Below are 23,477 nucleotides of genomic sequence, written 5' to 3'. Positions count from 1 at the left end.
TAGAGGTATGTGCTGGAATTTTGTTCATATATTGGAGTTTTCGATACCAGAGCTGAGGTTATGTTTACTACACCATGCCATGTAACGACAGCAGAATTTTGTAACAATTCTTCTTTTTGGAAAATTTGTTCGCAAGTCTGAAGACTTTTTCACAAGTCCATAAAATATTTAAAGTGACATACAAAATACAACAACTGCCAGTATCAGGGTAAACTTTACTAATATAACACTTTAAAATACTCCAATCCAATGTAATACTACATTAAATTTGCATGGAAATGTAGAAGGTCACTAATGTTCGAGAAAATATATCTATAAGTATGTAGCTGTGTATGTAAACATTGACTTCAGCTCTGCTGTCTACATATTTATCAATACTTAACCCTTTACCGCATATGCAAACATATGTGGCAGTTATAATATTCAACTCTATTGACAGCTGTCAGCCCTTTTCCAGGCCGCACCAATCTACAAGATTTTCCCAAAAAAATCAAATATATTCCAATAAATCCAGCTTTGATGATTCATTTGAAGACAAGTCACATTTTCCGAAAGTGCAATCTAATTTGCACCTTAAATCGGATGACAAAGATTGAAATTCTATTGGCGCGTATGTGGTCGATAAATCGTACTATGCCTGGAAAAGGGTTAAAGTTCAATTTTATACAAAAAAATTTTTATGAGTTATGACATGCGTTAAGGGGTCAATTTTCTACATTTTCAGTTCCAAGTGCGTTCTTGTGTGTGTGCGTTTTTGCTAGTCTTAGCGGCAGAGGGTATTTATTTCTTATATAAGTATATTATTAATTTTAACGCTTGTTCGCACCGAAGGAGCTGACATTTCTTACACAACCTACTCGTATCATATAACATATGTCATAGTAAAGTATTAGGACGAAGATTCGTAAATTGTGCGGATGTTTGCGCGAATGTGACGGGCTGTCAAATATTCATTTGCGAAAGGTTTTGAGAGTTTTATTATGTGATAGCACGAATGTTTAGGAGTCCACGCGAAGGTTCGAGACTGAGAGCTTACCGCGAACACAGAAGTACACAAATAGCGGGCATCTTTCACTGTCACTCTAATTACGCCTTAATCGGAGTAAAAGAGAAAGATGCCCGCATGCTGTGAACTTGGGTGTTCGCGGTAGGCCCTCTGATGATGTGTGTGCGCCGAAAAACTACCACGACTTGAAAAACCAGGAATATCATAAAACATTCGCATAATCATACACATGCGGGCTCGCGTAAAAATTTACTCGTATATGTCAGCTCCTTTTGCGCGAAAGATTATGTTCAAACCTACAGCTCGAACACGGAAAAAATGGTGTTTGCTTCTTCGGAGCTCGTATTCGAGCTGTAAACCTACCTCGTTGCCAAAGTTCGGTTCAGAACCGCTGGTTGTTTGCATCGTACACGCTTATTTATTGAATGGTTGTAAGTTTGTTTATAAGTTGATAACAATAAACTCTATACTTGAACAAGTGTTTTAATATTCCCATACACTTGACCTTATCGCTGATGATAACACTACATACCTACTTATGTAGATAAGTACTGTGATTTAAATACATTACTACTACTACTTCACTGGCTCAGTGACCCAAACACGATCTTGGCCTCTGACACAAGAGAGCGCCACTCTGCCCTATCCTTCGCCACTTCACGCCAGTTGGGTATTCCGAGGGCGAACAGGTCTTTTAGGACTTCGTCACTCCAGCGGTATCTGGGACGCCCAGGCGGACGTTTTCCACCCGGGTTCCCCACATACGCTCTTCATTTAAATACACACATTACATAATATCAACCTACCCAAATACCTACTCAAGTAAATAAGTAAATATTCTTTATTGCACCAACAAAATTATACATTTTACATACATGTAAAACTACAAATGAATTTTAAAGGAAAATAGAACCAGGTAACAGGCGGTCTTATCGCTAAAAAGCGATCTCTTCCAGATAACCTTTAGGTAGCAAAAGAAGAGCATAATTAAAGACGTACCGTAACTGTTGTCAATTAAATGTTTTTGTTAATTCTTAATAATAGAACCTTACTTAAAACTTAACTAATTTTTTTTAAATAGAATTAGAAGTGTACCTACATTTATTTATATCATTATAGTGTTTTAAAATGAAATAAGTAAGTGTTTTTCTCTAACAATCAGTAACGGGCAGTTATCATATCAATATAGCTACATGACCATATCTGATCCCCAAGCACAGAAGGCACATTCAGATTTTAAAAATATGATACTGATTTGTGCATCTTGCTCATTACTAAGATATGATTTCTGTGACCCTAGTGAAAAAGGCTACAAGTCTCTGGCAGCGCAGGTGTAAAGGGGTGTAAGTTCCACGTAACACTTATGCCCTTATACACCTAAACTGCCAGAGACTTGTACCCTTTTTCACTAGGGTCACAGATTTGTTGGTTATCATCTCGCCGACATCCATTTGCGTTCTTTTTCACAAAACAAGAATGATACCTGTATTAGTGTTAGAGGAACGCACGCAGATTAATATCAAATCATTCCGCCCTTGATAATTTTATCAAAGTCATTGCACCGACATAAAATCGTCTTGCTCTTTGACATAAGTCGTCGACTGACATAGTGAATCTTATTACACAGGCATTAGGTCTATAAATAATCAATTGAGGGTTGCAGTAACAGATAGCAGAGATCTGCGCCCACGCTCTGTCACAGACCTCCCAACCGTCGCCGCGCGCAGACGCTTGAACCAATAATACTTAAACATAAGATACAACAAGCCAGAGGTCTCTAAATCTAGTTTCTGGTCAACACCGACACAGCACGTACGTATTTTTATCTCAAGTATTTATTCTAGGGTCACTAACCTTAACCTACAACTTAATCAATAACCTAAGTTAGTTTAAAATGTATAGTTGTTTATTTGTTACGTTTTTCGCTCTTGTGAATGGAGTGGCCTTGAACGGACGTGACGCAAGGTGAGTGGTGACTATAATGCTATTATCAATATTGAATAATATTACGGCAGTGTTATTAAAATTGGAGTAGATTTGTTTTCCTTATTGATAATGGTTACTATGTGGCGCTTTTAAGGAAAAACGTGTCTAATTACCGCAAAATGGCTCAACATAACTGCCTTCCTTATATTACCGGCCCATTCCACATGGATCTTAAAAGAAAGTAATCAAAATATACGTGACTCGGCCAATGATATTATTCTGTAGATACAAAATGTTGAATTTATACCTGATTAGCCAAGTGATCCGAAAGAAAAAGAAAATCCGAAGTTGCTGGAGGAAATACAAGCGGCGCCAATGCACGATGTGGTGAATTGAATGAATGAATGAATTATCGTGAACAACGCATCTTCGTACTATTTGACAGCTGCCAACTGTCAAATACGCAATATGAATATGTCCCACAACACAATTAGGTACTAGGGCCACAGTCGTGCACGGAGCGATTATTATACAGTACAGTCATTTGGTGGAGAATTGTTGTAGGTACTTATATTAAGTAGACCTAGAGATTTTTCTAGCACGAACAAGGCAATTAACGCAAGAGACTTCCTTCCGATATTTAGTTTATCGATATATTGTATTATCGATATCTTATAACTGTTATAATAATGTATTAAACAAATGTGGCATGTTTGGAAATAAATGAACAAGAATTACGAAACTATCAACTTATTAATAACTTACATACTTTATATTTAAAAGAAAATTAATGACACACAAATATACCGAAATTGCCCTCCAAATGGCCATCGCACAATAAAACCACCATATAGGTTTTTTTACATGATTCTCGAAGTAATCTATCAATTTTTTTACATATTTTCGGACGTCAAACTGCTTTGAGTCTTTGAAAAATTCCACTTTTATTGACCAAAAGATTTTTCAACTTCCACTGATGTAATGAATGAATGAATGAATGAATGAATGAAATTTATTCCAGAAAATTATTTCCATATACATTATACATTTACACATTACAAAAAGAATTAAATTAAATGGGAGTATACTGGATGTCATACTAATAAATAAATAAATAAGCGGCAATATGGAATTCCACTTTTATTGACCAAAAGATTTTTCAACTTCCACTGATGTAATGAATGAATGAATGAATGAATGAATGAAATTTATTCCAGAAAATTATTTCCATATACATTATACATTTACACATTACAAAAAGAATTAAATTAAATGGGAGTATACTGGATGTCATACTAATAAATAAATAAATAAGCGGCAATATGGAAAATAATTAAGGTTGAAGGGTTACTTATCGATAGCATGATTGTCGATGTTTTTATTTTTCGAGCACTAACAACATGACGTTTGTGCTAGGAAAATCTCTAAGGTCGGTATACTTATAATATAGGTAGGTGAGGTAGGTGAGGTAGGTAAGTAATATTGTGTATGGTACCTAGGCAATGTTAAGTTATTTTAGGGTACTTATTGCTAATGCAACGACCTTCTCGATAACTGTAAATTTGGCACCTTTTGACCAAAACGTTAAAAATGGTTGTGGTATTTCAGCATGACGTCTGTAGACTACGCAAAGGTCCCGATCCTGGAGAAGGCTCTTCATAAGCCGCCTTTGGAAGAGATTGTCGACGGTAAGTTCATACAAATAATAAAATAAGTAGGTATATGGATATGAACCTAATCATTTTAATGGACATTAATCGTGCATATATATCCTATGCTAGACTCTGCCCTTAGTGATCTGTCCAACTTACTTGGAGTGGATGGAGTTGAAATGCATTGTAGGTATCACCTTGTTGTAATTAGTGTACAACATTGGGACTTTTACCCCAATTAAAGATATTTTGCAAGTACAATAGCTGTCTTTGATTTTCATCGATCATATTCATTACATTTTTACTAGTAAGTACTTAGCATAAGAAAATATCTTACATATTTGGGTTCTGTAGCCAAATGGCAAAAAACGGAACCCTTATGGATTCGCCATGTCTGTCTGTCTGTCCGTCCGTGTCACAGCCACTTTTTTCCGAAACTATAAGAACTATACTGTTGAAACTATTCTGTGAACCGCATTAAGATTTTCACACAAAAATAGAAAAAAACAATGAATTTTGGGGGTTCCCCATACTTAGAACTGAAACTCAAAAGTTTTTTTTTTTATCAAACCCATACGTGTGGGGTATCTATGGATAGGTCTTCCAAATGATATTGAGGTTTCTAATATAATTTTTTTCTATACTGAATAGTTTGCGCGAGAGACACTTCCAAAGTGCTAAAATGTGTCCCCCCCCCTGTAACTTCTAAAATAAGAGAATGATAAAACTAAAAAAAATATATGATGTACATTACCATGCAAACTTCCACCGAAAATTGGTTTGGACGAGATCTAGTAAGTAGTTTTTTTTAATACGTCATAAACGGTACGGAATCCTTCATGGGCGAGTCTGACTCGCACTTGGCCGCTTTTTTAGGGCTCCGTACCTCACAAAAACGGAACCCTTATAGGATTACTTTGTTGTCCGTCCGTCCGTCTGTCAAGATCCTTTATCTCGGGAACACGGAACACGTGTTGAAATTAAAACCATATATTCATGTCCACAGTTCTTTGAAGCTGTGAAAAAATCAAACTTCTAATTTAACGTAAAAAAACATACGGCAGTTTATGCCGCATAATCGCATAAATCGTATATTTCGAGGGTCTCAAGGGAATAAAAAATTATAGGGTACTTTCTGTTTACATAGAACTATGAAACTTGGCAAGTAATATCGTCTTATACTACAAGTACAGGGTAGAATTTGAAAACTATAAATGTGTAAAAAATAAAAAATATGTTAAATTTGTAAGGAATCCTTGGTGGGCGAGTCCGACTCGCACCTGCCCGGTTTTTATAGATTAGGACCAGTTAGCATCAAATAAATAGCGACGGCTAAAGTGGTCAATATCATAACACATCCCATCCCATCCAAGGTTTGTTACACTTATATTTGACCACTTCGGTCGTCACTATCTATGCGATGCTGACTGTACCTCCTTTTTTTCAGTACTGTCGCGCGCTCTCAAGTCCAACTTCGAGTCGGTGGCCGTGTCGGCGGAGGTCAGCCCCGACCTCACACAGGAGCCCTACGGCCTCACCTCGCCAGGTACCAAAGCTCTCTGACAACACTTCAACTCCTTGTACGAGTGGGTAGCTAATTCGCTGACTCTTCAGACAGACTGTTTAAATTTCGGGAGGAATCCCCTGCCGAAATCTTTTTTTAAGAAATATTTATACTGCAAACATTCTTCTGAAACTGCGGAATGTGTGACCATATAGATTCTAGTGTATGAGTATGCCCGACCGACCAACAGCAGCTTGAAGAGCTACACATAGCTCCTTAAGGAGTTTTCAGGAAAGGGTATAACTAATAAGGCTTTTAAAGGTTTGGCATTGTACGACATGCATCTGTATACCTAGGACAAATAGGTTAAGACGGACCTGATGTTTGCTTGACACAAGAATTTAATGTAATGTTGTTGTTGAATTTAATGTTTTAATGTAAATTTCTATTTAAAATACGGTGTAAGAACAGAGTAGTAACTATCGTATCTGCTCATTGTTTACTTAATAAAAACATTCCGAGATTCTGATAACTGGCGTTATGGTAGCCGAGTATGTAAATATTATTCTGTGATTATGTAATTATCGTTGCGTAATAAATAAATAAGATATAGGTACTCTCTCGTCAAGATTGTGCGCGTGACATACTATGAGACGAGCGACGTCTTTCACGTCTTCTTATAACTAATTGAAAGTGGACTCTCTTACGAGAGCCAGTATGTTTAAGTTGATATTTCCGGCAAAGATTCCTTGATTATATTAGATGACTTTAAATCTCTTCTATTGTCAATATTTAGTTATTTGCCTCCTAATTATACTGTACATTGGTACAGTAGTGTATGTTATCTCTGCAGCTTACTGTAGGTACATATACGCGTCAGGAATGTTGCATTGCAGAGCCTGCTAAGAGTCAGTTGGGCAATGTTCCAGGCCTGTGCGGTAACGAGAAGCTGATAGAGCTCGGCGGCCCCCCGTACCTCGTGCCTTTGGTGCAGCGCGACAAGGTTTACGACCTCGCTGAACTGACCAAGCAGCAGCGCCGGGATCCAGCCTTCCTGGCCGGTGCTGGGGCGGGACCGTGGCCCTACATCGGGGTTAATTGTGAGGTTGGTGCTCTAATGTTGATAAGAAACCTGCATATACACTGAGAGACAAATAGATTAACAGTCGTAAGCAGCGAGACAGGAGTTGGTATGCAATGAACTGTTACGGTGGGATTCCACCAGTGTGCGGTATTACTGTGCGGCACAAGCATTCAGTACAAACATGTTTGGGCCGCACAGTGCTGCACACTGGTGGAATCCCACCTTTAAAGAAACATAGGCCTTTTTTTTAATCCCTCGTTATCTCGCGACAACATACCTACATATATATTGTTTCCAGCAGTGCGGTTAGTAGGCATAGGTTGGCAACCGACGTCGATAGCGTCATTGGGCGGAGCTACCACTGTACCAGAACGTACAGGAAAAGATATAAAAATCAGAGTTATTGTGGTAGTATGTGTCTAAAATATGATTATTTGTTCGTTGTGGTAAACATTTTAGTAGTCTGCAATGGTCGTAGTGTGCAAGAGTAGACAGTGACCCAAAATGAGACTTGGCCTCCGACACAAGGCAGTGCCAAGTTTCTAGGTCCTGTGCAAGTAGAAAGTAGGTAGTATGCAAGTAGAATGAAATGAAAATTTAAACAATATCTTAATACAAATAACGTGATGTTGCAGGGTATAATCAACCTGTCCGTCCGCAACGGCTCCGTAGATCAAGGCACGAGGGTGGTATCCGTGCACCCCGTGGGGGCAGCCAAGGGCAGCAGCGGCTACCAGCAGAGGAGGCTCCCTAACAATGAAACCAGAACTGCGCTCTTGGGCAACTACCTCCTATCAGATGGAAGTCCCGGCAAGGTACGTAACTAAGAGTTGTGTAAGACTTGTTTTGGTAACTTATGTAGCGGCAGCCGAGGCCTAAGGCCTGCAGAGGCTACCAATAGATACTCCAAACGCAGCAAACGCTGTTGAACTATCTGCCGTGAGAGGCAGCCTGGCCCAGACTAATCATGTCGGAGAGTCGAACACCTTAGGTAATTCTCGGCCACTTTTTTCTTAAGCTCATCAGTTTTCAATTTACTCTTTATGAAATATTTTTAATTTCTTTTGAGCGCGCGGTGCCCATAGCCGATGTCTCTTCATATTTGAATAGCCTTGATTTTACGTTGTAGGTCATAAAAGTGGTGGCTAAGAAGCGTATTGGACAGGCCAACTTCATCACCGCAATCCGTGAGGCGCTTAAGCAGCACTACGGGGACAAAGTCGTAGGTAAGTCACATATTCTATACAATATACAACATAACAAACAGGTCAAATGGTCTTTTTAAGAAGTAAACTGGCATTACGTTTACATTAAAATGAAATTTATCATAAATGAAATATAGCAAGGTTATTTTGTGCATAAACAAGCCCATAAATAATATTGACGACCGGTCTGGCCTAGTGGGTAGTGACCCTGCCTATGAAGCTGATGGTCCCGGGTTCAAATCCTGGTAAGAGCATATATTTGCGTGATGATCACGGATATTTGTTTCTGATGTGAGTCATGAGTGTTTTCTATGTATTTAAGTATTTATAATTATATATTATATATATCGTTGTCCAGGTACCTACAACACAAGCTTTATTGCGCTTACTGTGGGACTTAGTCAATTTGTGTAATAATGTCCTATAATATATATTGATTTATTTATTATTTATAAACCATCTTTTAAGAGCTGATGGGTCCTTATATCTACGTATCTAGTGACGAATTCTTTTCCAATATCACTTTTCAACTATCTACTTTATCCTGGAAAACGTAAACTTTATTTTCGTAACCATTTTTTGACACCATTTCTTTCATCAGGTCTCGGCGGCATGTTCCTACTCCGCGCGGGCAAGGTGAAGCACCACGTGATGCCAGATTTCTCCAAGACTGCCCTCTGTTCCGACTCCGATGTTGATAACTGGCTGCACTATTTCGAGATGCGCGCCCCCATCACTCATGTGGGTACCATGGTTACCGGAGACTTGGTACGTACACACAGACACTTAAATAGATTTAAGACGGTTTGCGCCGATTACTTTCAAATAAATAGTTTTCCCTGGCCTTCGGTTTAGGCCATACATTGATATGTTCCCGCGGCGGATACTCTTAGTAATGCCTGCTTTCGAAACACCCAATTTCGACTCAGATTTGTAGTTCGAGATTGCATTCCCTAGCCCTTACCCGTGTCATTCAATTCAATTCAATTCAATTCAATTCAATTCAAATATACTTTATTCATGTAGGCCTAGCAACAAGCACTTATGAATAGTAAGACAGTATTACATATAATTATCTTAATCTAATTATCAGAGCAATTTATTGATGTTGTAAATATTATTCCATATATAATACTAATGAATATAATTCATAGATCAAATTTAATACTAAAACTTTCACAAAATATAGTCATACAAAAAAAAATGTATAAAAAATACTAGTCTAGATTGTTTCTAGAATAAATTCTAAATGTCAAACAAATATAATAAAAACAACAAAGGAAATACATGCATTGGAATATCCATTTCATCATCATTATTCAAATATAATAAATAATTAATCATTTCGAATCACAATTAATCCCACGTTGTTTTATCATTCATGTAGTCTTGTGTGGTATAATAAGCTTTAGAAATAAGTTTACGCTTTACATTATTCTTAAATTTATTAATTGGTAACTCAGTAATATGGTTTGGAAGTTTATTATAAAATCTCACACAGTTACCCATGAATGATTTTTTAATTTTATGGAGCCGAGTGAAGGGCACGGCGAGCTTATGTTTATTTCTAGTATTAATATTATGAATGTCACAATTTTTCTTAAAATCGGCAATATTTTTATGCACATACAGAATATTCTCATAAATGTATTGACAGTGCACTGTCATGATGTCAATTTCCTTAAATTTATCTCTCAGTGAGTCTCTATGGTTCATTTTATATATTGCTCGAATAGCCCTCTTCTGCAGAACAAAAATGGTATTTATCTCTGAAGCACCACCCCACAGTAAAATACCATATAACATAATGCTATGGAAGTAACTAAAATATACTAATCGAGCTGTTTTGACATCAGTTAACTGACGGATTTTGCTTACTGCAAAAGCTGCAGAACTCAGTCTATTCGAAAGAGTAGCAATATGGGGACCCCACTGGAGTTTAGAGTCTAAAGTTATACCAAGAAAAACTGTACTATCAACTAATTCCAATTCCTCATCCTTCACAATGACACTTGTTTGTACATGCCTTACATTACTAGTGACAAACTTAATACATTTAGTCTTATTCTCATTTAACAATAAATTATTAACATTGAACCAATTTACTACTTTAGAAATAGCATCGTTTACATCATTGTAAGCTTGTTGCTGTCGTTTGACTTTGAAAATAAGTGAAGTGTCGTCTGCAAACAATACTATATCATGGTGGGTCTTTACAAGGAATGGCAAGTCATTTATGTAGATAAGGAACAGGAAAGGTCCCAATATTGACCCCTGTGGTACACCCATAGAGACCAATGACCCCGGTGATCGCTGTCCATTCACATCGACCCTTTGTATTCTACCATTTAAGTAGGACTTAAGTAAATCCAGTGCCGCTCCTCTAACCCCATAATAGTGTAGTTTCCTGATTAATGTTTCATGACAAACGCAGTCGAAGGCCTTAGACAAATCACAGAAGATACCTATAGCATCTCGTGACTCCTCCCAGGCATCGAAGATATGCTTAATTAGCTCAACACCAGCATCGGTTGTCGAGCGACCCCGTGTAAAACGCACGAACGCATAGAACGCACGCAGGTGTAGATGAAATTTATGTACCAGGCTAAATTGGGTTATAACGATGGATTAAATACAGGTGAGCTGTGGAATACAAAAACCGGACGCCAGCCTAATAAAACGGTAGGTAAGGTTGGATGGGGTAAGTGAAACATCGCGACAAGAGAAACACTTGTAGGGAATCCTCGTACTGTTTCTAACTAGGCTAAAATGAACTAGGTTTCTCCTACCCCACATGACCTTATTCTAACAAGGTGACTCCTAACAAGATGGAATCACAAAAAGCGATGTTGTTATTACAATTTTTACTTAACTGTTGTCTAGCAGTTATTTTGCTCGGAACATCTAGGCCTTTAGGGTTACCTCAATTATTACCATCAATCATTCGTTTTTACAAAATTTTGTCCGTGGACAGGACCTGGACCTCCGCGTGCAGCACTTCCACGGCTGGGGCCCGCACGGCGACGGCGGTCACTACCACTACGACACGACGCCCGACTCGGTCGAGTACGAGGGCTACTTCACCGTCGCCTCCAGCGTCGTGCGCATTGACGCGCCTACCGTCACTCACAACATGGGCCGCGACTAACATAATCCCTCACACTAACATACGTTACTATATGGACACGCTAACCAAAATGACTGAGGTCATGTTCCGGCGGTTCCGGAGCATCCTGCCGTATTCTAGACAGGTGTCAATCGTTCACGCTCCTTTGTTTAGTGTAGTTATCTCTCTCTACCATACTGTGGCCCTAGTGAAAAAGGGTACGTCTCTGGCAGTTTAGGTGTATAAGGGCATAAGTGTTACGTGGAACTTACACCCCTTTACACCTGCGCTGCCAGAGACTTGTACCCTTTTTCACTAGGGCCACAGCATTCTTCCATATTAGTATTATTAGTGCGACAGAGACAGTTGTGTTTTATTCGCTACGGAGCGTTAACGATTGGCATCTTGTCTACGCACACAGACGACGCAACGGAGTCACACTGTTACGTCGTCGCCCAAATCGAACTAAAGAAAATACATTGAATGGTTTGTAAGTAAATATTCCTTCTCGTGCACCATAAAGCTAAAAAATACACAGGAAACGAAATACAAGTTTAAGTTTAGGTAACAACAGGCGGTGTTATCGCTAAAAAGCGATCTCTGCCAAACAACCTTCGGGTAGCAGGAAAATTAAGTACTTACCACTTTGATTTGTCTGAACCTTATAAGGTTAGCGTGAGTAGTATTTTTCCTCTTATCGCTCGATTATTCCTTTCTGTTGTATAAAAAAAAACATGTTAAAATAAGGTAATCTTATTTTTGTATACTAAGTTTTATGATTTTGTTCAATAATATATTTAATATTATGTGACTTGACGGGCCTAATTTTATTTCCTCCTTTAAAAATTGTCTGTTTATTCGTGTACACACTACAAAACCCCTAATTAAAATTTTTATGGTAGAGGAGGCAAACGAGCAGATGGATCACCTGATGGTAAGCGATTACCGCCGCCCATGGACACCTGCAACACCAGAGGGGTTGTAAGTGCGTTGCCGGAATTTAAGATGGGAGTACGCTCTTTTCATAAAGGTTTGAAGGTCGTATCGGTCCGGAAATACCGCAGGCGACAGTTCATTCCACAGTTTAGCTGTGCGAGGCAGAAAGTTCCAGGAGAAACGCACAGTTGAGGACTGCCAACCATCTAAGTGGTGAGGATAGAAATGTTGTCGCGTAGGGCGATGGCGAAAAGAAGCGGCAGGGATTAATCCGAACAATTCCTCGGAGCACTCCCCGTTGTACAATTAAAAGAGATGCAAAATGCGAGTGGAATCATTCAAGTCTATATTTCACGATATTTTACAGACGGGTCATCCAGCTTGAATATTTAACGTTGTTGTAGTATGTACTTACCTGAAGTAAAATTTCCTTCGTTAGTTCTTGGGATTAGTAGCCAAGCGGACCCCAAGCTCCCCATTGCGTAAAAGAATCCTGGGACATGTTCTACGACTTTCACATACGGGGACAATTGTCTTATTGGCCGGGACACCAGGACACCTAGCTTCACCGGGATATGCCCAGGCGTATGGTAACCCTAACCTACTCTACTCGTAACCTACTTGAGACATAAGACTAGTAGGTAAGCTAGTAAAAAAACGATAAAATTAAAACGGAACAGTAGCTTATATATGCGCATGAATTCTCCACTGCTTCGCTCTCTCTCACAATTAACCTTTTGAACGCCAGACGATAAAGGAACATGCCGTGCCCCGGACGCTGGCTATAAAGATTATTTAAGTGAAATTGAACTTTACAGAGTCCCGCGTTAGTCCCTATTGCATTGGCGAAACTGTCGGCTGTAGCCGTCGTTGGCGTCCTTGGCAAGTCATTCAGATGTCGGCCATAGCCGACGGTGGCGGTCAAAAGGCTAAATGCGCTCTTGACATTAGCACCGGAGTGCGACTTGATTGCGTGGCGATGGGCGGCTGTGAGAAGGGAATGCCTGAGATTCTGTGAGATGATGGATGCTAGGCCCTCAACTGTTGTTGTAGTTTTACGCCGTTAATTTATATAATTTCATGACGCATTGGTTACGCGGTATAAGCGGTGGTGGCCGAGTGGATATGACGTCCGACTTTCAATCCGGAGGTCACGGGTTCAAATCCTGGCTCGTACCAATGAGTTTTTCGGAACTTATGTACGGAATATCATTTGATATTTACCACTAGCTTTTCGGTGAAGGAAAACATCGTGAGGAAACCTGCATACATCTGCGAAGAAATTCATAGGTGTATGTGAAGTCCGCAATCCGCATTGGGCTAGCATGGGGACTATAGCCCGAGCCCTCTCGCACATGAGAGGAGGCCTGTGCCCAGCCGTGGGACGTATATAGGCTGAATTATAATTCTTTTTATTTATTTTGTGTCTTAGGTTCGGCATTTTATAATATGATTATAAAAGTAAAATACAAAAAATCATACAAAAAGAATACAAAATACATATAAACACATTATAAAAAACCTAACCTAGGGTGCCGCCAGCAGCGGAGCAGGGCCCAAGCTGCCGGTGGTCAGAGCCGCAGAGAGAGGAACCGCCGGACTATCCGCGCAGTGAATTATTATTATATCTCCTTGGATTTCACGGGCCTATAAATCCCGGTCTTTTGATAGGCTTGCGTGTGGATATAGATCCAACACGTAGAGGCCTCTTGGAGAGCTTTAATGTCATGTAGAACGCCTGCTGGAACCCGTTCACGGGCGCAACAATAGACACCCATGAACCGGTCGCAACAGGCATTGGGACTATTGTAGTAAAGTGAACAGTAAAACGGTCTATGGATTGAAGTTTGGGAGGACAATGAGACTGGGTTATTGCAAAGACGTCCGGACACCTGCCATAACAATGTTTTCACTAGTTATCGAGGCAGGCGGTGACTCGCCGCCCAATAGATGGGCCCCTGAAAATGCCGTTGTGAAGACGACCAGGAGCAACACCGGTGTGAGCGGCTCAGGGGTGTCGAGAGGTGTACCCCGCTTTCTACCCAGTGGCTGATAGCAGCCACTGTGCCAACTCTCGTCTTATGCAAGTTTTCACTTCCACCCCTGGAGCATTTAGCTCTAACGACTCCTCTCTGGACGGCCAATGAAGGCAAGCCGGAGCTGAGAGTCCTGCGGGTCCCCTTGGGGTCCACACCGACCGACGAAGACGCGCCGGAGACGGAGACCCTGACCGACTCTCGGGAGTACTCGGGTCCGTGGGGTCGTTACTCCCCAACAGCTCGCCACAAGCTGCCCTGCGGTAAATTATTATTATTATTAAATTGGTTACGACTATAATGTCATGGAAATATGTTTAAAATAAAATATATAGTTCGGATCCTTAAATAACCTGACAATACGCGTCAAGGCGCGCGTCTTCGTGAATGACACTATCTATAGTATTGGTAGGTAACTTGCAGAGTCCGTAGCGTTGATCATGTCTCCTTAATCACCCTATACATAGAAAAGTACCATACCAACACAAAAATCCATAAAATCCCCGTGTCATCAAATAAACTCCCCTTGTTTACTCCTCGGTCATATTACTGGGAACTGCCGAAATTAAATTTGCCCCTTGACTCTCTTGAGTCGAGTTCGAGTACTTGAGTCACTGAGTATAAGGATATTCGTACATTGCGGGGCTAGAACGAGCGGCATAGCAGTTTTTCGGTTCTCTTCTTTTTTATACCACGTCGGTGGCAAAAAGCATACGGCCCGCCTGATGGTAAGCAGTCACCGTAGCCTATGGACGCCTGCAACACCAGAGATATTACGTGTATATATCTTTCTAATACGCATTTTGAATTAGAGATAAGCACTATTACGTTTCTTACAACATACTACTAAATATAGCCCGATCATGCTAAGTATTATGCCACGTCACAGAACAAGTAATATATAATTGGCCAAAAGCTATAGTATTAAGTGTTTCAAACAGGATGGGTACGGTGACAAATGTCATCAAATATCAAATCATTTATTTGCTAGAATACAGTCAAGTGGATGTTGTCAAATACATTTCAAGGAACAGTGTATTCAGCCAACTAATGGTCATGCAAATCTTTTATTCTTAAATAAAATTAATCTAATTTACACTAACATTATACTTGTACTAAATTTAATAAATATGCGGCATATGGTCAAAATATTCATTCAGAATGTAAAAAAACATTTCGTACTAAAAAGTAATATAATGTCATCTCTATATCTCGCAAAATAGTGAGATGACACATGTCACTACCCATGCTGTTTAAAAAATATTATAAATGAAATGTCAAAATGCGGCCCAACTGCGAAGTACCTCCATCTTACGGAAGACCACATCCACAATAGTAACTACTTGTGTCAAGTTACGCCAACCTGTCGCTTGATCGCGCCAGTTTCGGCAAAACTCGCGTCCAGTGTGCGAGCAGCCATAACCCTTTACGACCGGTTCGATATAATTCTGCAAATTACTTTAAAAAAATCCTGCCCGCAAGTAAATTGTCTTTTCGAGCTCAGACCTATTCCGATCGAATCTGCAGACATTAGCGACACGTTTCAGTACTAAATACCGCAGGTCAGTAGGATCAGTCCGTCGCGAGACTGCTTTGAAGATGGTGGCATTTTTGGATGGGAGTAGTGGCACACGTAAGTTCTTAATATTGTATAATTTTGGTATCAAACTTGTTATTTAATACTTAATTATTACAGTAAAAGAGTTATGTGTGTTTATTTATCACAAATTAGAGTAACAATAAGTTATTAAGGGGAAACTACATGCTCGTAAAAAAGAAGTGCACGAATTTGTGGGTTCGGCCGTAGCCCGTAAATCGATGGTCATAACTATTTGCAAGTTTTTGTCTATCCGGCTTCTGCGCAGAAAATCAAATCAAAAGAAATAGTCATATGTTTGATAGTTTTATAATACTTTTCGTTTTGTAATGTTAGATTTGTGTTTTTTTTAAGCGTCCATTAAGAGGCAAAAAATTCCTTGAAATTTTGTGCAATAATGATACGAGTATCACATATTGAGGAATTATACGATGACCTCGAAGAATTCCCTTATTCGCTTTTTGAATGAATTGAAAACGAAATCAAAGAATCAACGACGAATACGATGAGATGTACCTAAAGAGAGTCTGCTGATGGTGACAAACCCAGTGTCACTAGTTAGGAGGAAAGACAACAAATATGTTTTCCTACTGTCTAACTGCTCGGGAACGATCAGCATTAAGGTTGTCAAGAGATGGGAGATAAAGATTCGGTCATACGTGTATGTTACAGCTTCAGAAAAAGTTATGAACTAATAAACCCATGGGAGGCGTTGATATACCTTTTTTTTTAAAAAGGAGATGGACACTGAAACTAAATTCTTTCTTTCTTTTTACATGTGAATGAATCAATATTCATTTTATGGATATTCGCTTGATTGTGATGCCATAGGCCGTCCTAGGTGCGAAATACTGGATTTACTCGATTTTCGCTTCAAAATCTTAGAAATGTTGGTTAAACCACCAAGAAAACGACGTAGTGAAGCATGTCTGAGGCGTCTGAGTGATGTTTCAGATGATGCTTCAATTTGACGTACCAAATCTCCAAGAGCCCGCCAATTTCAGACTGCTTCAGACTGCTTCAGCAGGGCTATTACTCGTTATATTAAATGCAACGTGTTCGTTACACGTCAAAATATTTTTTTCAAGCATTTCCTTTAGATGTAGTTGAATTGAGAGTACTTTACAATTGTTGATTATTGTTTTTAATCATTTATTTATTTATTTATTTATTTATTTATTTATGTGCAGCATACACATGCATTGTTCTGTAAAATGTTGCGTTTTAGTCATATTATTTTACAAAACTCAATGAATTTGCACGTTCGTGCATTTCTAGATAGTTCCTGAACGTCACTTTCGTGCATGCGATTTTTTTTATGATAAAGGACACTAGGATTTTTTTTAACATTTTATACGCGTATTTTATAACAATTAAAAACGGTTCACATGCATTTTTTATGAATCTTTGCAAAATATTTTTCCCGGCCGTAAAGGGTTAAAATGTGTACAAGTGAAGCATGAAGAAGTGTTGGTAATATTTTGACCTCACTCTGCGCGCGTTATTCACGGCGGTTCACAGTATTTACTTGATTTTCGTAGGTATTTAGTTTCTTACTGCAAAAAGTATTTAAATTAACGCATGATTTGTTAAGCTTATTACAAAGTTATATTATATTCTATTGAAATTTCAATAAAAAATCGGACTTCATGTAATCTCATTCGCTTATTTTTCTCGTATTCTTAAGCCATTGTCACTAACAAAAAAGCATATCGTAAAAACTAGTTGAGGCTTGAAATAAAGTAGGTAATTTTAAAAACAAATATTAATCATTCTCTATTTGCATTACTTATACTACTTTCACGTTAATTCCGCAGTTATATTCATAAAAACTCCTTTTTAGGTTTGATCATGTTGTATGCGCCTGTTAAAAACGCCTGAGCAAAGCGACAAAGCTGTAGAGAGGGCGCGGGATCAGGCGCTCGAGCGTTGCATTTGCTCACAAAGGCTGAGCATTATGCACTGACGAGAGTCGCGAGCCGCCTGGCTACTATGGACTTAGTTTCTCTTACAAACAACTCGGTTTTATTGAACTCTGTTAGTCATACTAATATTAAATTAATTGATTAATTAAAGTTATTCAAAAAACCCGGCCAAGTGGGTGGTATCTTCATAAGTACCTACTATATGAAAAAGCCATACATGCAAAGGGGCGTACCACCACGGCACTGCCGTCCTTTCAATAAAGTTTTTTTTAAATACATTTTATTACACTTTCGGCAAGATTATTTTCATTAATATTCACTTATTTTATTCACAAAATATATCTTAAAACATATGAGCTTAAATAGGTTTCGAGTAAAATGATAACATACAGACAGACGGACGGACAGATGGACATGATAAAAAATCTATAAACCCTAAAAATCAATGGTACGGGTACAGGGCTCTTCACGCTCCACCGCGTTCGTTTCACACGTTTCGGAGCTGAATGGCAAATGCTAGCGCCGTGCTGAGCTCGTTCACTTGTTCATTCTATTGTCTTATTCAGGATATTTGTGCATATCGCTTGCATACGGAATTTGAGATGAATATTGGGGATGGCTGTTGAAAAGTGCATGAAAGCACTCTTGATGATAGGTATGTATTTACCTACGCCTTGTTTATAATATTGACATAAAACAGATAGAGTACCTACAGCAAAGGAGTCGTAAGAAGTAATTTCTAACGCACTTTTATCACAATGGAAATAAGGATGTGTAGCGATTCCGCAACTTAGGCTGCCGCTAACTCTTGGCTGACCAGGTTGCACGTAGCGTTGAGTAGGTTAACGAAAAATAATATGCGCCACGCTTTTGCGACGCGTGCAACGGATTTTACCTACAATGGCACCCGCGTGCGTGTGCCCGCGTCAGCAAGCGGACGCCCTGAGGCGGAGATGAGAGGAGACGTACGGGAATCCACCAAATAGCAGGTTCTAATCCACATCTTTTTTTCGGCATCGGCAAACAAGCCGTATGCCCGCCTGAAGGTAAGCAGTCTCCGTAGCCTATGGACGCCTGCAACTCCAGAGGTGCTACATGTGCGTTGCCGACGCTAAAACTCCGCAAGAACACAACACTATGAGCTTGACCCGGGTATGAGGTATGGGCACTGTGAATATCATCTCGCTTTATGTGGTAGGGCACAGCCAGCGAATGTCATTCCAGATCTTTCAGAGCCCAACTGGGGAAGTACCTCCACCTTACAGAAAACCGCAGCCAAATAACACTAGAACTCATAGTGTTAGGTTCCTGCCAGTGAGTAAAGTTGCCAATTCTCGACGAGGGTGCGGAGTGTTAGGGTCGGTAACGCGCATGAAACACCTCTGGAGTTGAAGGAGTCCATAGGCTACGGAAGCTGTTTACCATCAGGCGGGCTGTATGCTTGTTGACCAACGACGTAGTTAAAAAAAATGCTTTGGTCTAGACATGTTATCACGAGGAATTTGGTACATAGACCCGCCTCAGTTCTCTATCTTCTCTATCTCTATCACATGTGCATAATTATATTGCTATCGCGCTCGCACAGTGTCATTGACTGCCGTCGAGCGATAGAGATAGGCACAGGCGGGTCGTTGTACAAAATTCCTCACGCTTGGCGTCCGTTCTTTACTACTTATAGTATTTTAATTGAATATATTTACTATACTGATTATTCAACTTACGCTGCCACAAAATGGTTACAATGTTCTTGTAAAAACAGACGTTTACCCTATTTTCTTTTAGCGCCTTGCCTTCCGCTGAACAATTGTGTGTGTTTGCGTGTTACCTACTAAAATACGTCACGAGGTCTGTTGTCGCAGCTGCGTATACGTCGAATGCACAAGAGGTTATTAATAAGCATAATTTACAATAGATTTATGTTGAATTAGTGTGTAAATTGGTCTACGTCTCTGTAGTAAAACTAGTAAAATTAAATAATGAAAGTAATTTTATTTTATTTATTAGGAACACAAAACAGATATCATTTATTATATGAAATAATTATTTTAAGTAGAGGTTTTGGGTGGGAATGCCATCCAAAGCATGTATGCGCAGCATGAAATACATATTATAGAGCGAAAACTACAATTATACTAAACTAAATTTTATTATATAATAAAACAATTTTAGACACAAAACATAATTCGTATGAAGAAAATAAGGCAAATAAGGTGAGATTGAAACACATGTAAGATTAATAGAAACTTAACGTAGGTGATGGTGTTCGATGCCAAAGAACTTCCCTTACCTGTTTCCGAAAGATGGCGAATCTCGAGTTAAAATTATCAATATGACTAGGTATGCTTAGATCGTTGTACTGACGGCACATTCTTGCAGTAGGGTTGTAAAATGAAGTATTATTTCTATACATTTGTAGAACAAAAGTCTTTGGAGCACGGGACCTGAACCGCGTATTAAATGTAACAAGGAACAGTATTGGGGGACTCAATTTTGGAGTGGAGAAGTTTGTGGAAAAATAGCATGTCATAAAGAAGATGACGTATGATTCAAGTAAGCAAGTTATGTTAGAGGATTTTACGAAGTTGTCTAGAGTCGGCGCTAAGTTTTAAGTATCTATGCATTGTTACTGCCAAGTTTGCGCAAATTAGCGTGGACTCAACAACAAGTCCCGTAAATATAACACCACTTTTGTAGGTGCCTAAATATCAGGCGTTTGATGGAAGCGGCTATCGACGTGATAAGATAGAGCAATCGCCACGTTGTGATTGGAAGAGTCCGACAACCGAAGTGAGGCGTGACCTGCGACCTTTCTAACAAGTATAGCCTACTTATTCTTTGCTAGCGTAGGACCGGAGGTGAGTGGAGTACAGCGAGCTGCAAAATTTTCTGGCCACATGACGAATTAGTAATTCATTAAATGGCATATTCGCATAAGCTTCTCTTCGACAACTCACACACGAGGTTAATACTCAGCAGTGATCAAGTATGCGCTGCCAGACCGGCAGTTTTGAAAGAAAAAAAAAATCGACTTGACATTTGTCATCATCAAAATCCTCTATGTTCAGCTGCATTACATCTAAACTATGCTCACATTTTTACTCTCTCGAACACGGCAACTCTACTCTTTCCCTCTGGTGTTGCAGGTGTTCGTGGGAGACGGTAATTGCTTACCATCACGCGATTCGTCTGCTTTTATACCTCCTATATCATAAACATTAAACAACAAAAAAAATCTCAAACATGATCAACTTGACCAAGATTCGATTAATATGTCATTGCATACAATCTCCGAGTTATGGAAGGTAGAGGCAAGTAACAGAAACTCCTTAGGCAGAATTGTTGCAAAAGTGTCCAGCTGTCAGCTATAAATAATAGTTCCAAATCTCTCCAGAGTAGCGCTAGAGTACCTAGCTAAGAACCTAGGCGTTATTGACGGAGTGAAGTGCGCTGTCTATGATTAGATTTTTTTAGCTATTCTAGGTATTGTAGCGTATTTATGGTTTTTTGTCGGACACTTTTTGGTATATGGAGATTCTGTTCCTTGCCTCTACCTTCCATAGTATGAGTAGTGTTCAATTGACAAAAAGAAGGATATGCGCAAAAGAGGGTTAGCTGTTCTTCTTCTAGATTCTAGTCCTTTTATTTTGATAAATAGCAGACTACTATTCGAATTGAATTCTAATTGAATTGAATTCTCTCCCTCTCTCAACCAAGAAACCAAAACCTTAATTAATAAAAATCCCAGTTACAACGTAGAACAGTAAACAAATGATGACAATATGTACTGAATGACTCTAATTTAATTTCAATACAAGTACTATTTATTCTACTCTACGACTACGTTATCAGCTTATGACGTCGCTTATCATGAAACAGCTATTTATTAACAACAGTAGCCAAATAGTATAATAGAATTGACCAGTATATAAATTCTGACCTTCGATTACGTATCGCTACGGGTTTTAAGACTAAGTTATACTAGTTAATACACTTGACACGATATACGATAGGTTTGTCAATGGCCTAGCTGTTGTTGTGACGTCATTGGCTGTAAGAAGTGACTCACTATTTCGCCGGCTCCGCCACAGCTGAGGTGTCCGAGTGGTTAAGGAGTTGGACTTGAAATCCAATGGGTTATACCCGCGCAGGTTCGAATCCTGTCCTCAGCGATTTATTTTTATTTTATTTTTCCATATTTTTTGTGTTTAATGTCATGTGTAATTGTGATTAGTCTACAAAAGCGATTTGGTGCTTACTCATAGCTTAGGTAACAAAATAAATGTAAGTACCTAGTTACATACCTAAATATAAATAATTGAATATTGGCGCCAATTTTGAGTTTCAGTTCTAAGTATGGGAAACCCCCAAAATTTATTGGTTTTTTTTCTATTTTTGTGTGAAAATCTTAATGCGGTTTACAGAATACATCTACTTACCAAGTTTCAACAGTATAGTTCTTATAGTTTCGGAAAACAGTGTCTGTGACATACGGGCGGACAGACAGACAGACATGACGAATCCATAAGGGTTCCGTTTTTTGCCATTTGGCTACGGAATCCGAAAAATAGGTGTCGAAAAGGAAACGGGAGCAGTAGTTGTTTACAGAGAAACATTACAACATAAATGAAGGATAGCACTTACTCAGCATCTAAAACTCTATGACAACAAAATAAAGTTCCAAAATAACTAGTCACATTCAAAAAACAATCAAAAGATAAAAAACAGTCCAAAAATAGTTAAATTTAAAAATTACAGTAACAGGAAAATACCAAATGAAACCAGTTAAAATATCATTGGTTCTAGGAAAGATGGCGGAGTAAATTCTGCAGCTATGAATCAGATTCCAAGAAGATATTTGACGTCGTAACTGTATTTTATATCACAGATGATTCGATTTGCCAATTAATAGGGTACCCACTCATTCTTTCCTACCTTTTGAATCAAAGAAGAATTCGAGGATCTAGGAAACGGCTCTAACGATTTCGATGAAATTTGCTATATGGGGATTTTCGGGGCCGAAAGATCGATCTAGCTGGGTCTAATCTCTGGAAAAAACCGGCCAAGTGCGAGTCGGACTCGCCCACTGAGGGTTCCGTATTTGTTGTTATTAGCGGCAACAGAAATACATCATCTGTGAAAATTTCAACTGTAGTATCACGGTTCATGAGATACAGCCTGGTGACAGACGGACGGACGGACGGACGGATGGACGGACAGCGGAGTCTTATTAATAGGGTTCCGTTTTACCCTTTGGGCACGGAACCCTAAAAACGCATTTTTTGGTTTTTATATGTTTTCCGAGCAAAGCACGGTCTCCCAGATATTTTTTTTAATTTATTGAGAAACAAACAGTCTTAAAATAAATATAATTATGAGCAACATAGCTAATAGCTATATTATTTGATTTAAAGAAAAAAATACAAAAAATTAAATTATAAAATAATGTAAAGATTTGATGATTGATTAATTGATTAAAAGTTTATTTACGAGAACATATGAT

General features: G+C 39.0%; 1 protein-coding gene and 1 non-coding gene across 3 annotated transcripts; both read left to right on the top strand.

The window, feature by feature from the left end:
* Positions 1 to 2,681: 2,681 nt before the first annotated feature.
* LOC133521032 (ester hydrolase C11orf54 homolog) lies at positions 2,682 to 12,232 on the top strand. 2 transcript variants are annotated; one of them, XM_061855752.1, is made up of 8 exons: positions 2,682 to 2,818; positions 4,541 to 4,620; positions 6,032 to 6,130; positions 7,018 to 7,193; positions 7,808 to 7,987; positions 8,302 to 8,398; positions 8,979 to 9,145; positions 11,352 to 12,231. In XM_061855752.1, the coding sequence occupies exons 2-8, from the start codon at positions 4,542 to 4,544 to the stop codon at positions 11,523 to 11,525; spliced, it is 972 nt and encodes a 323-aa protein (XP_061711736.1). In that variant the 5' UTR covers positions 2,682 to 2,818; position 4,541; the 3' UTR covers positions 11,526 to 12,231. The 2 variants fall into 2 exon arrangements, with proteins under 2 accessions (XP_061711736.1, XP_061711733.1); XM_061855749.1 differs by lacking the exon at positions 2,682 to 2,818 and adding an exon at positions 2,886 to 2,971 and having other exon boundaries at positions 11,352 to 12,232.
* A 9,832-nt stretch (positions 12,233 to 22,064) lies between these two features.
* On the top strand, positions 22,065 to 22,146 carry Trnas-uga (transfer RNA serine (anticodon UGA)). Its single transcript has one exon. It is a non-coding gene; the product is annotated as a tRNA-Ser (tRNA).
* The last annotated feature ends 1,331 nt before the right edge of the window (positions 22,147 to 23,477 follow it).

The sequence above is a fragment of the Cydia pomonella genome, chromosome 9, assembly GCF_033807575.1.
Source record: "Cydia pomonella isolate Wapato2018A chromosome 9, ilCydPomo1, whole genome shotgun sequence".
Taxonomy (NCBI): Eukaryota; Metazoa; Arthropoda; class Insecta; order Lepidoptera; family Tortricidae; genus Cydia; species Cydia pomonella.
Note: the sequence above shows the minus strand (reverse complement) of the source record. Positions and strands in the feature narration are given on the sequence as shown.

Coding starts and splice junctions, on each gene's coding strand:
- LOC133521032 (XM_061855749.1), top strand. CDS start 2,901: ATGTATAGTTGTTTATTTGTTACGTTTTTCGCTCTTGTGAATGGAGTG. Junction 4,621..6,031: donor TTTGGAAGAGATTGTCGACG/GTAAGTTCATAC, acceptor CCTTTTTTTCAG/TACTGTCGCGCGCTCTCAAG. Junction 9,146..11,351: donor CCATGGTTACCGGAGACTTG/GTACGTACACAC, acceptor GTCCGTGGACAG/GACCTGGACCTCCGCGTGCA.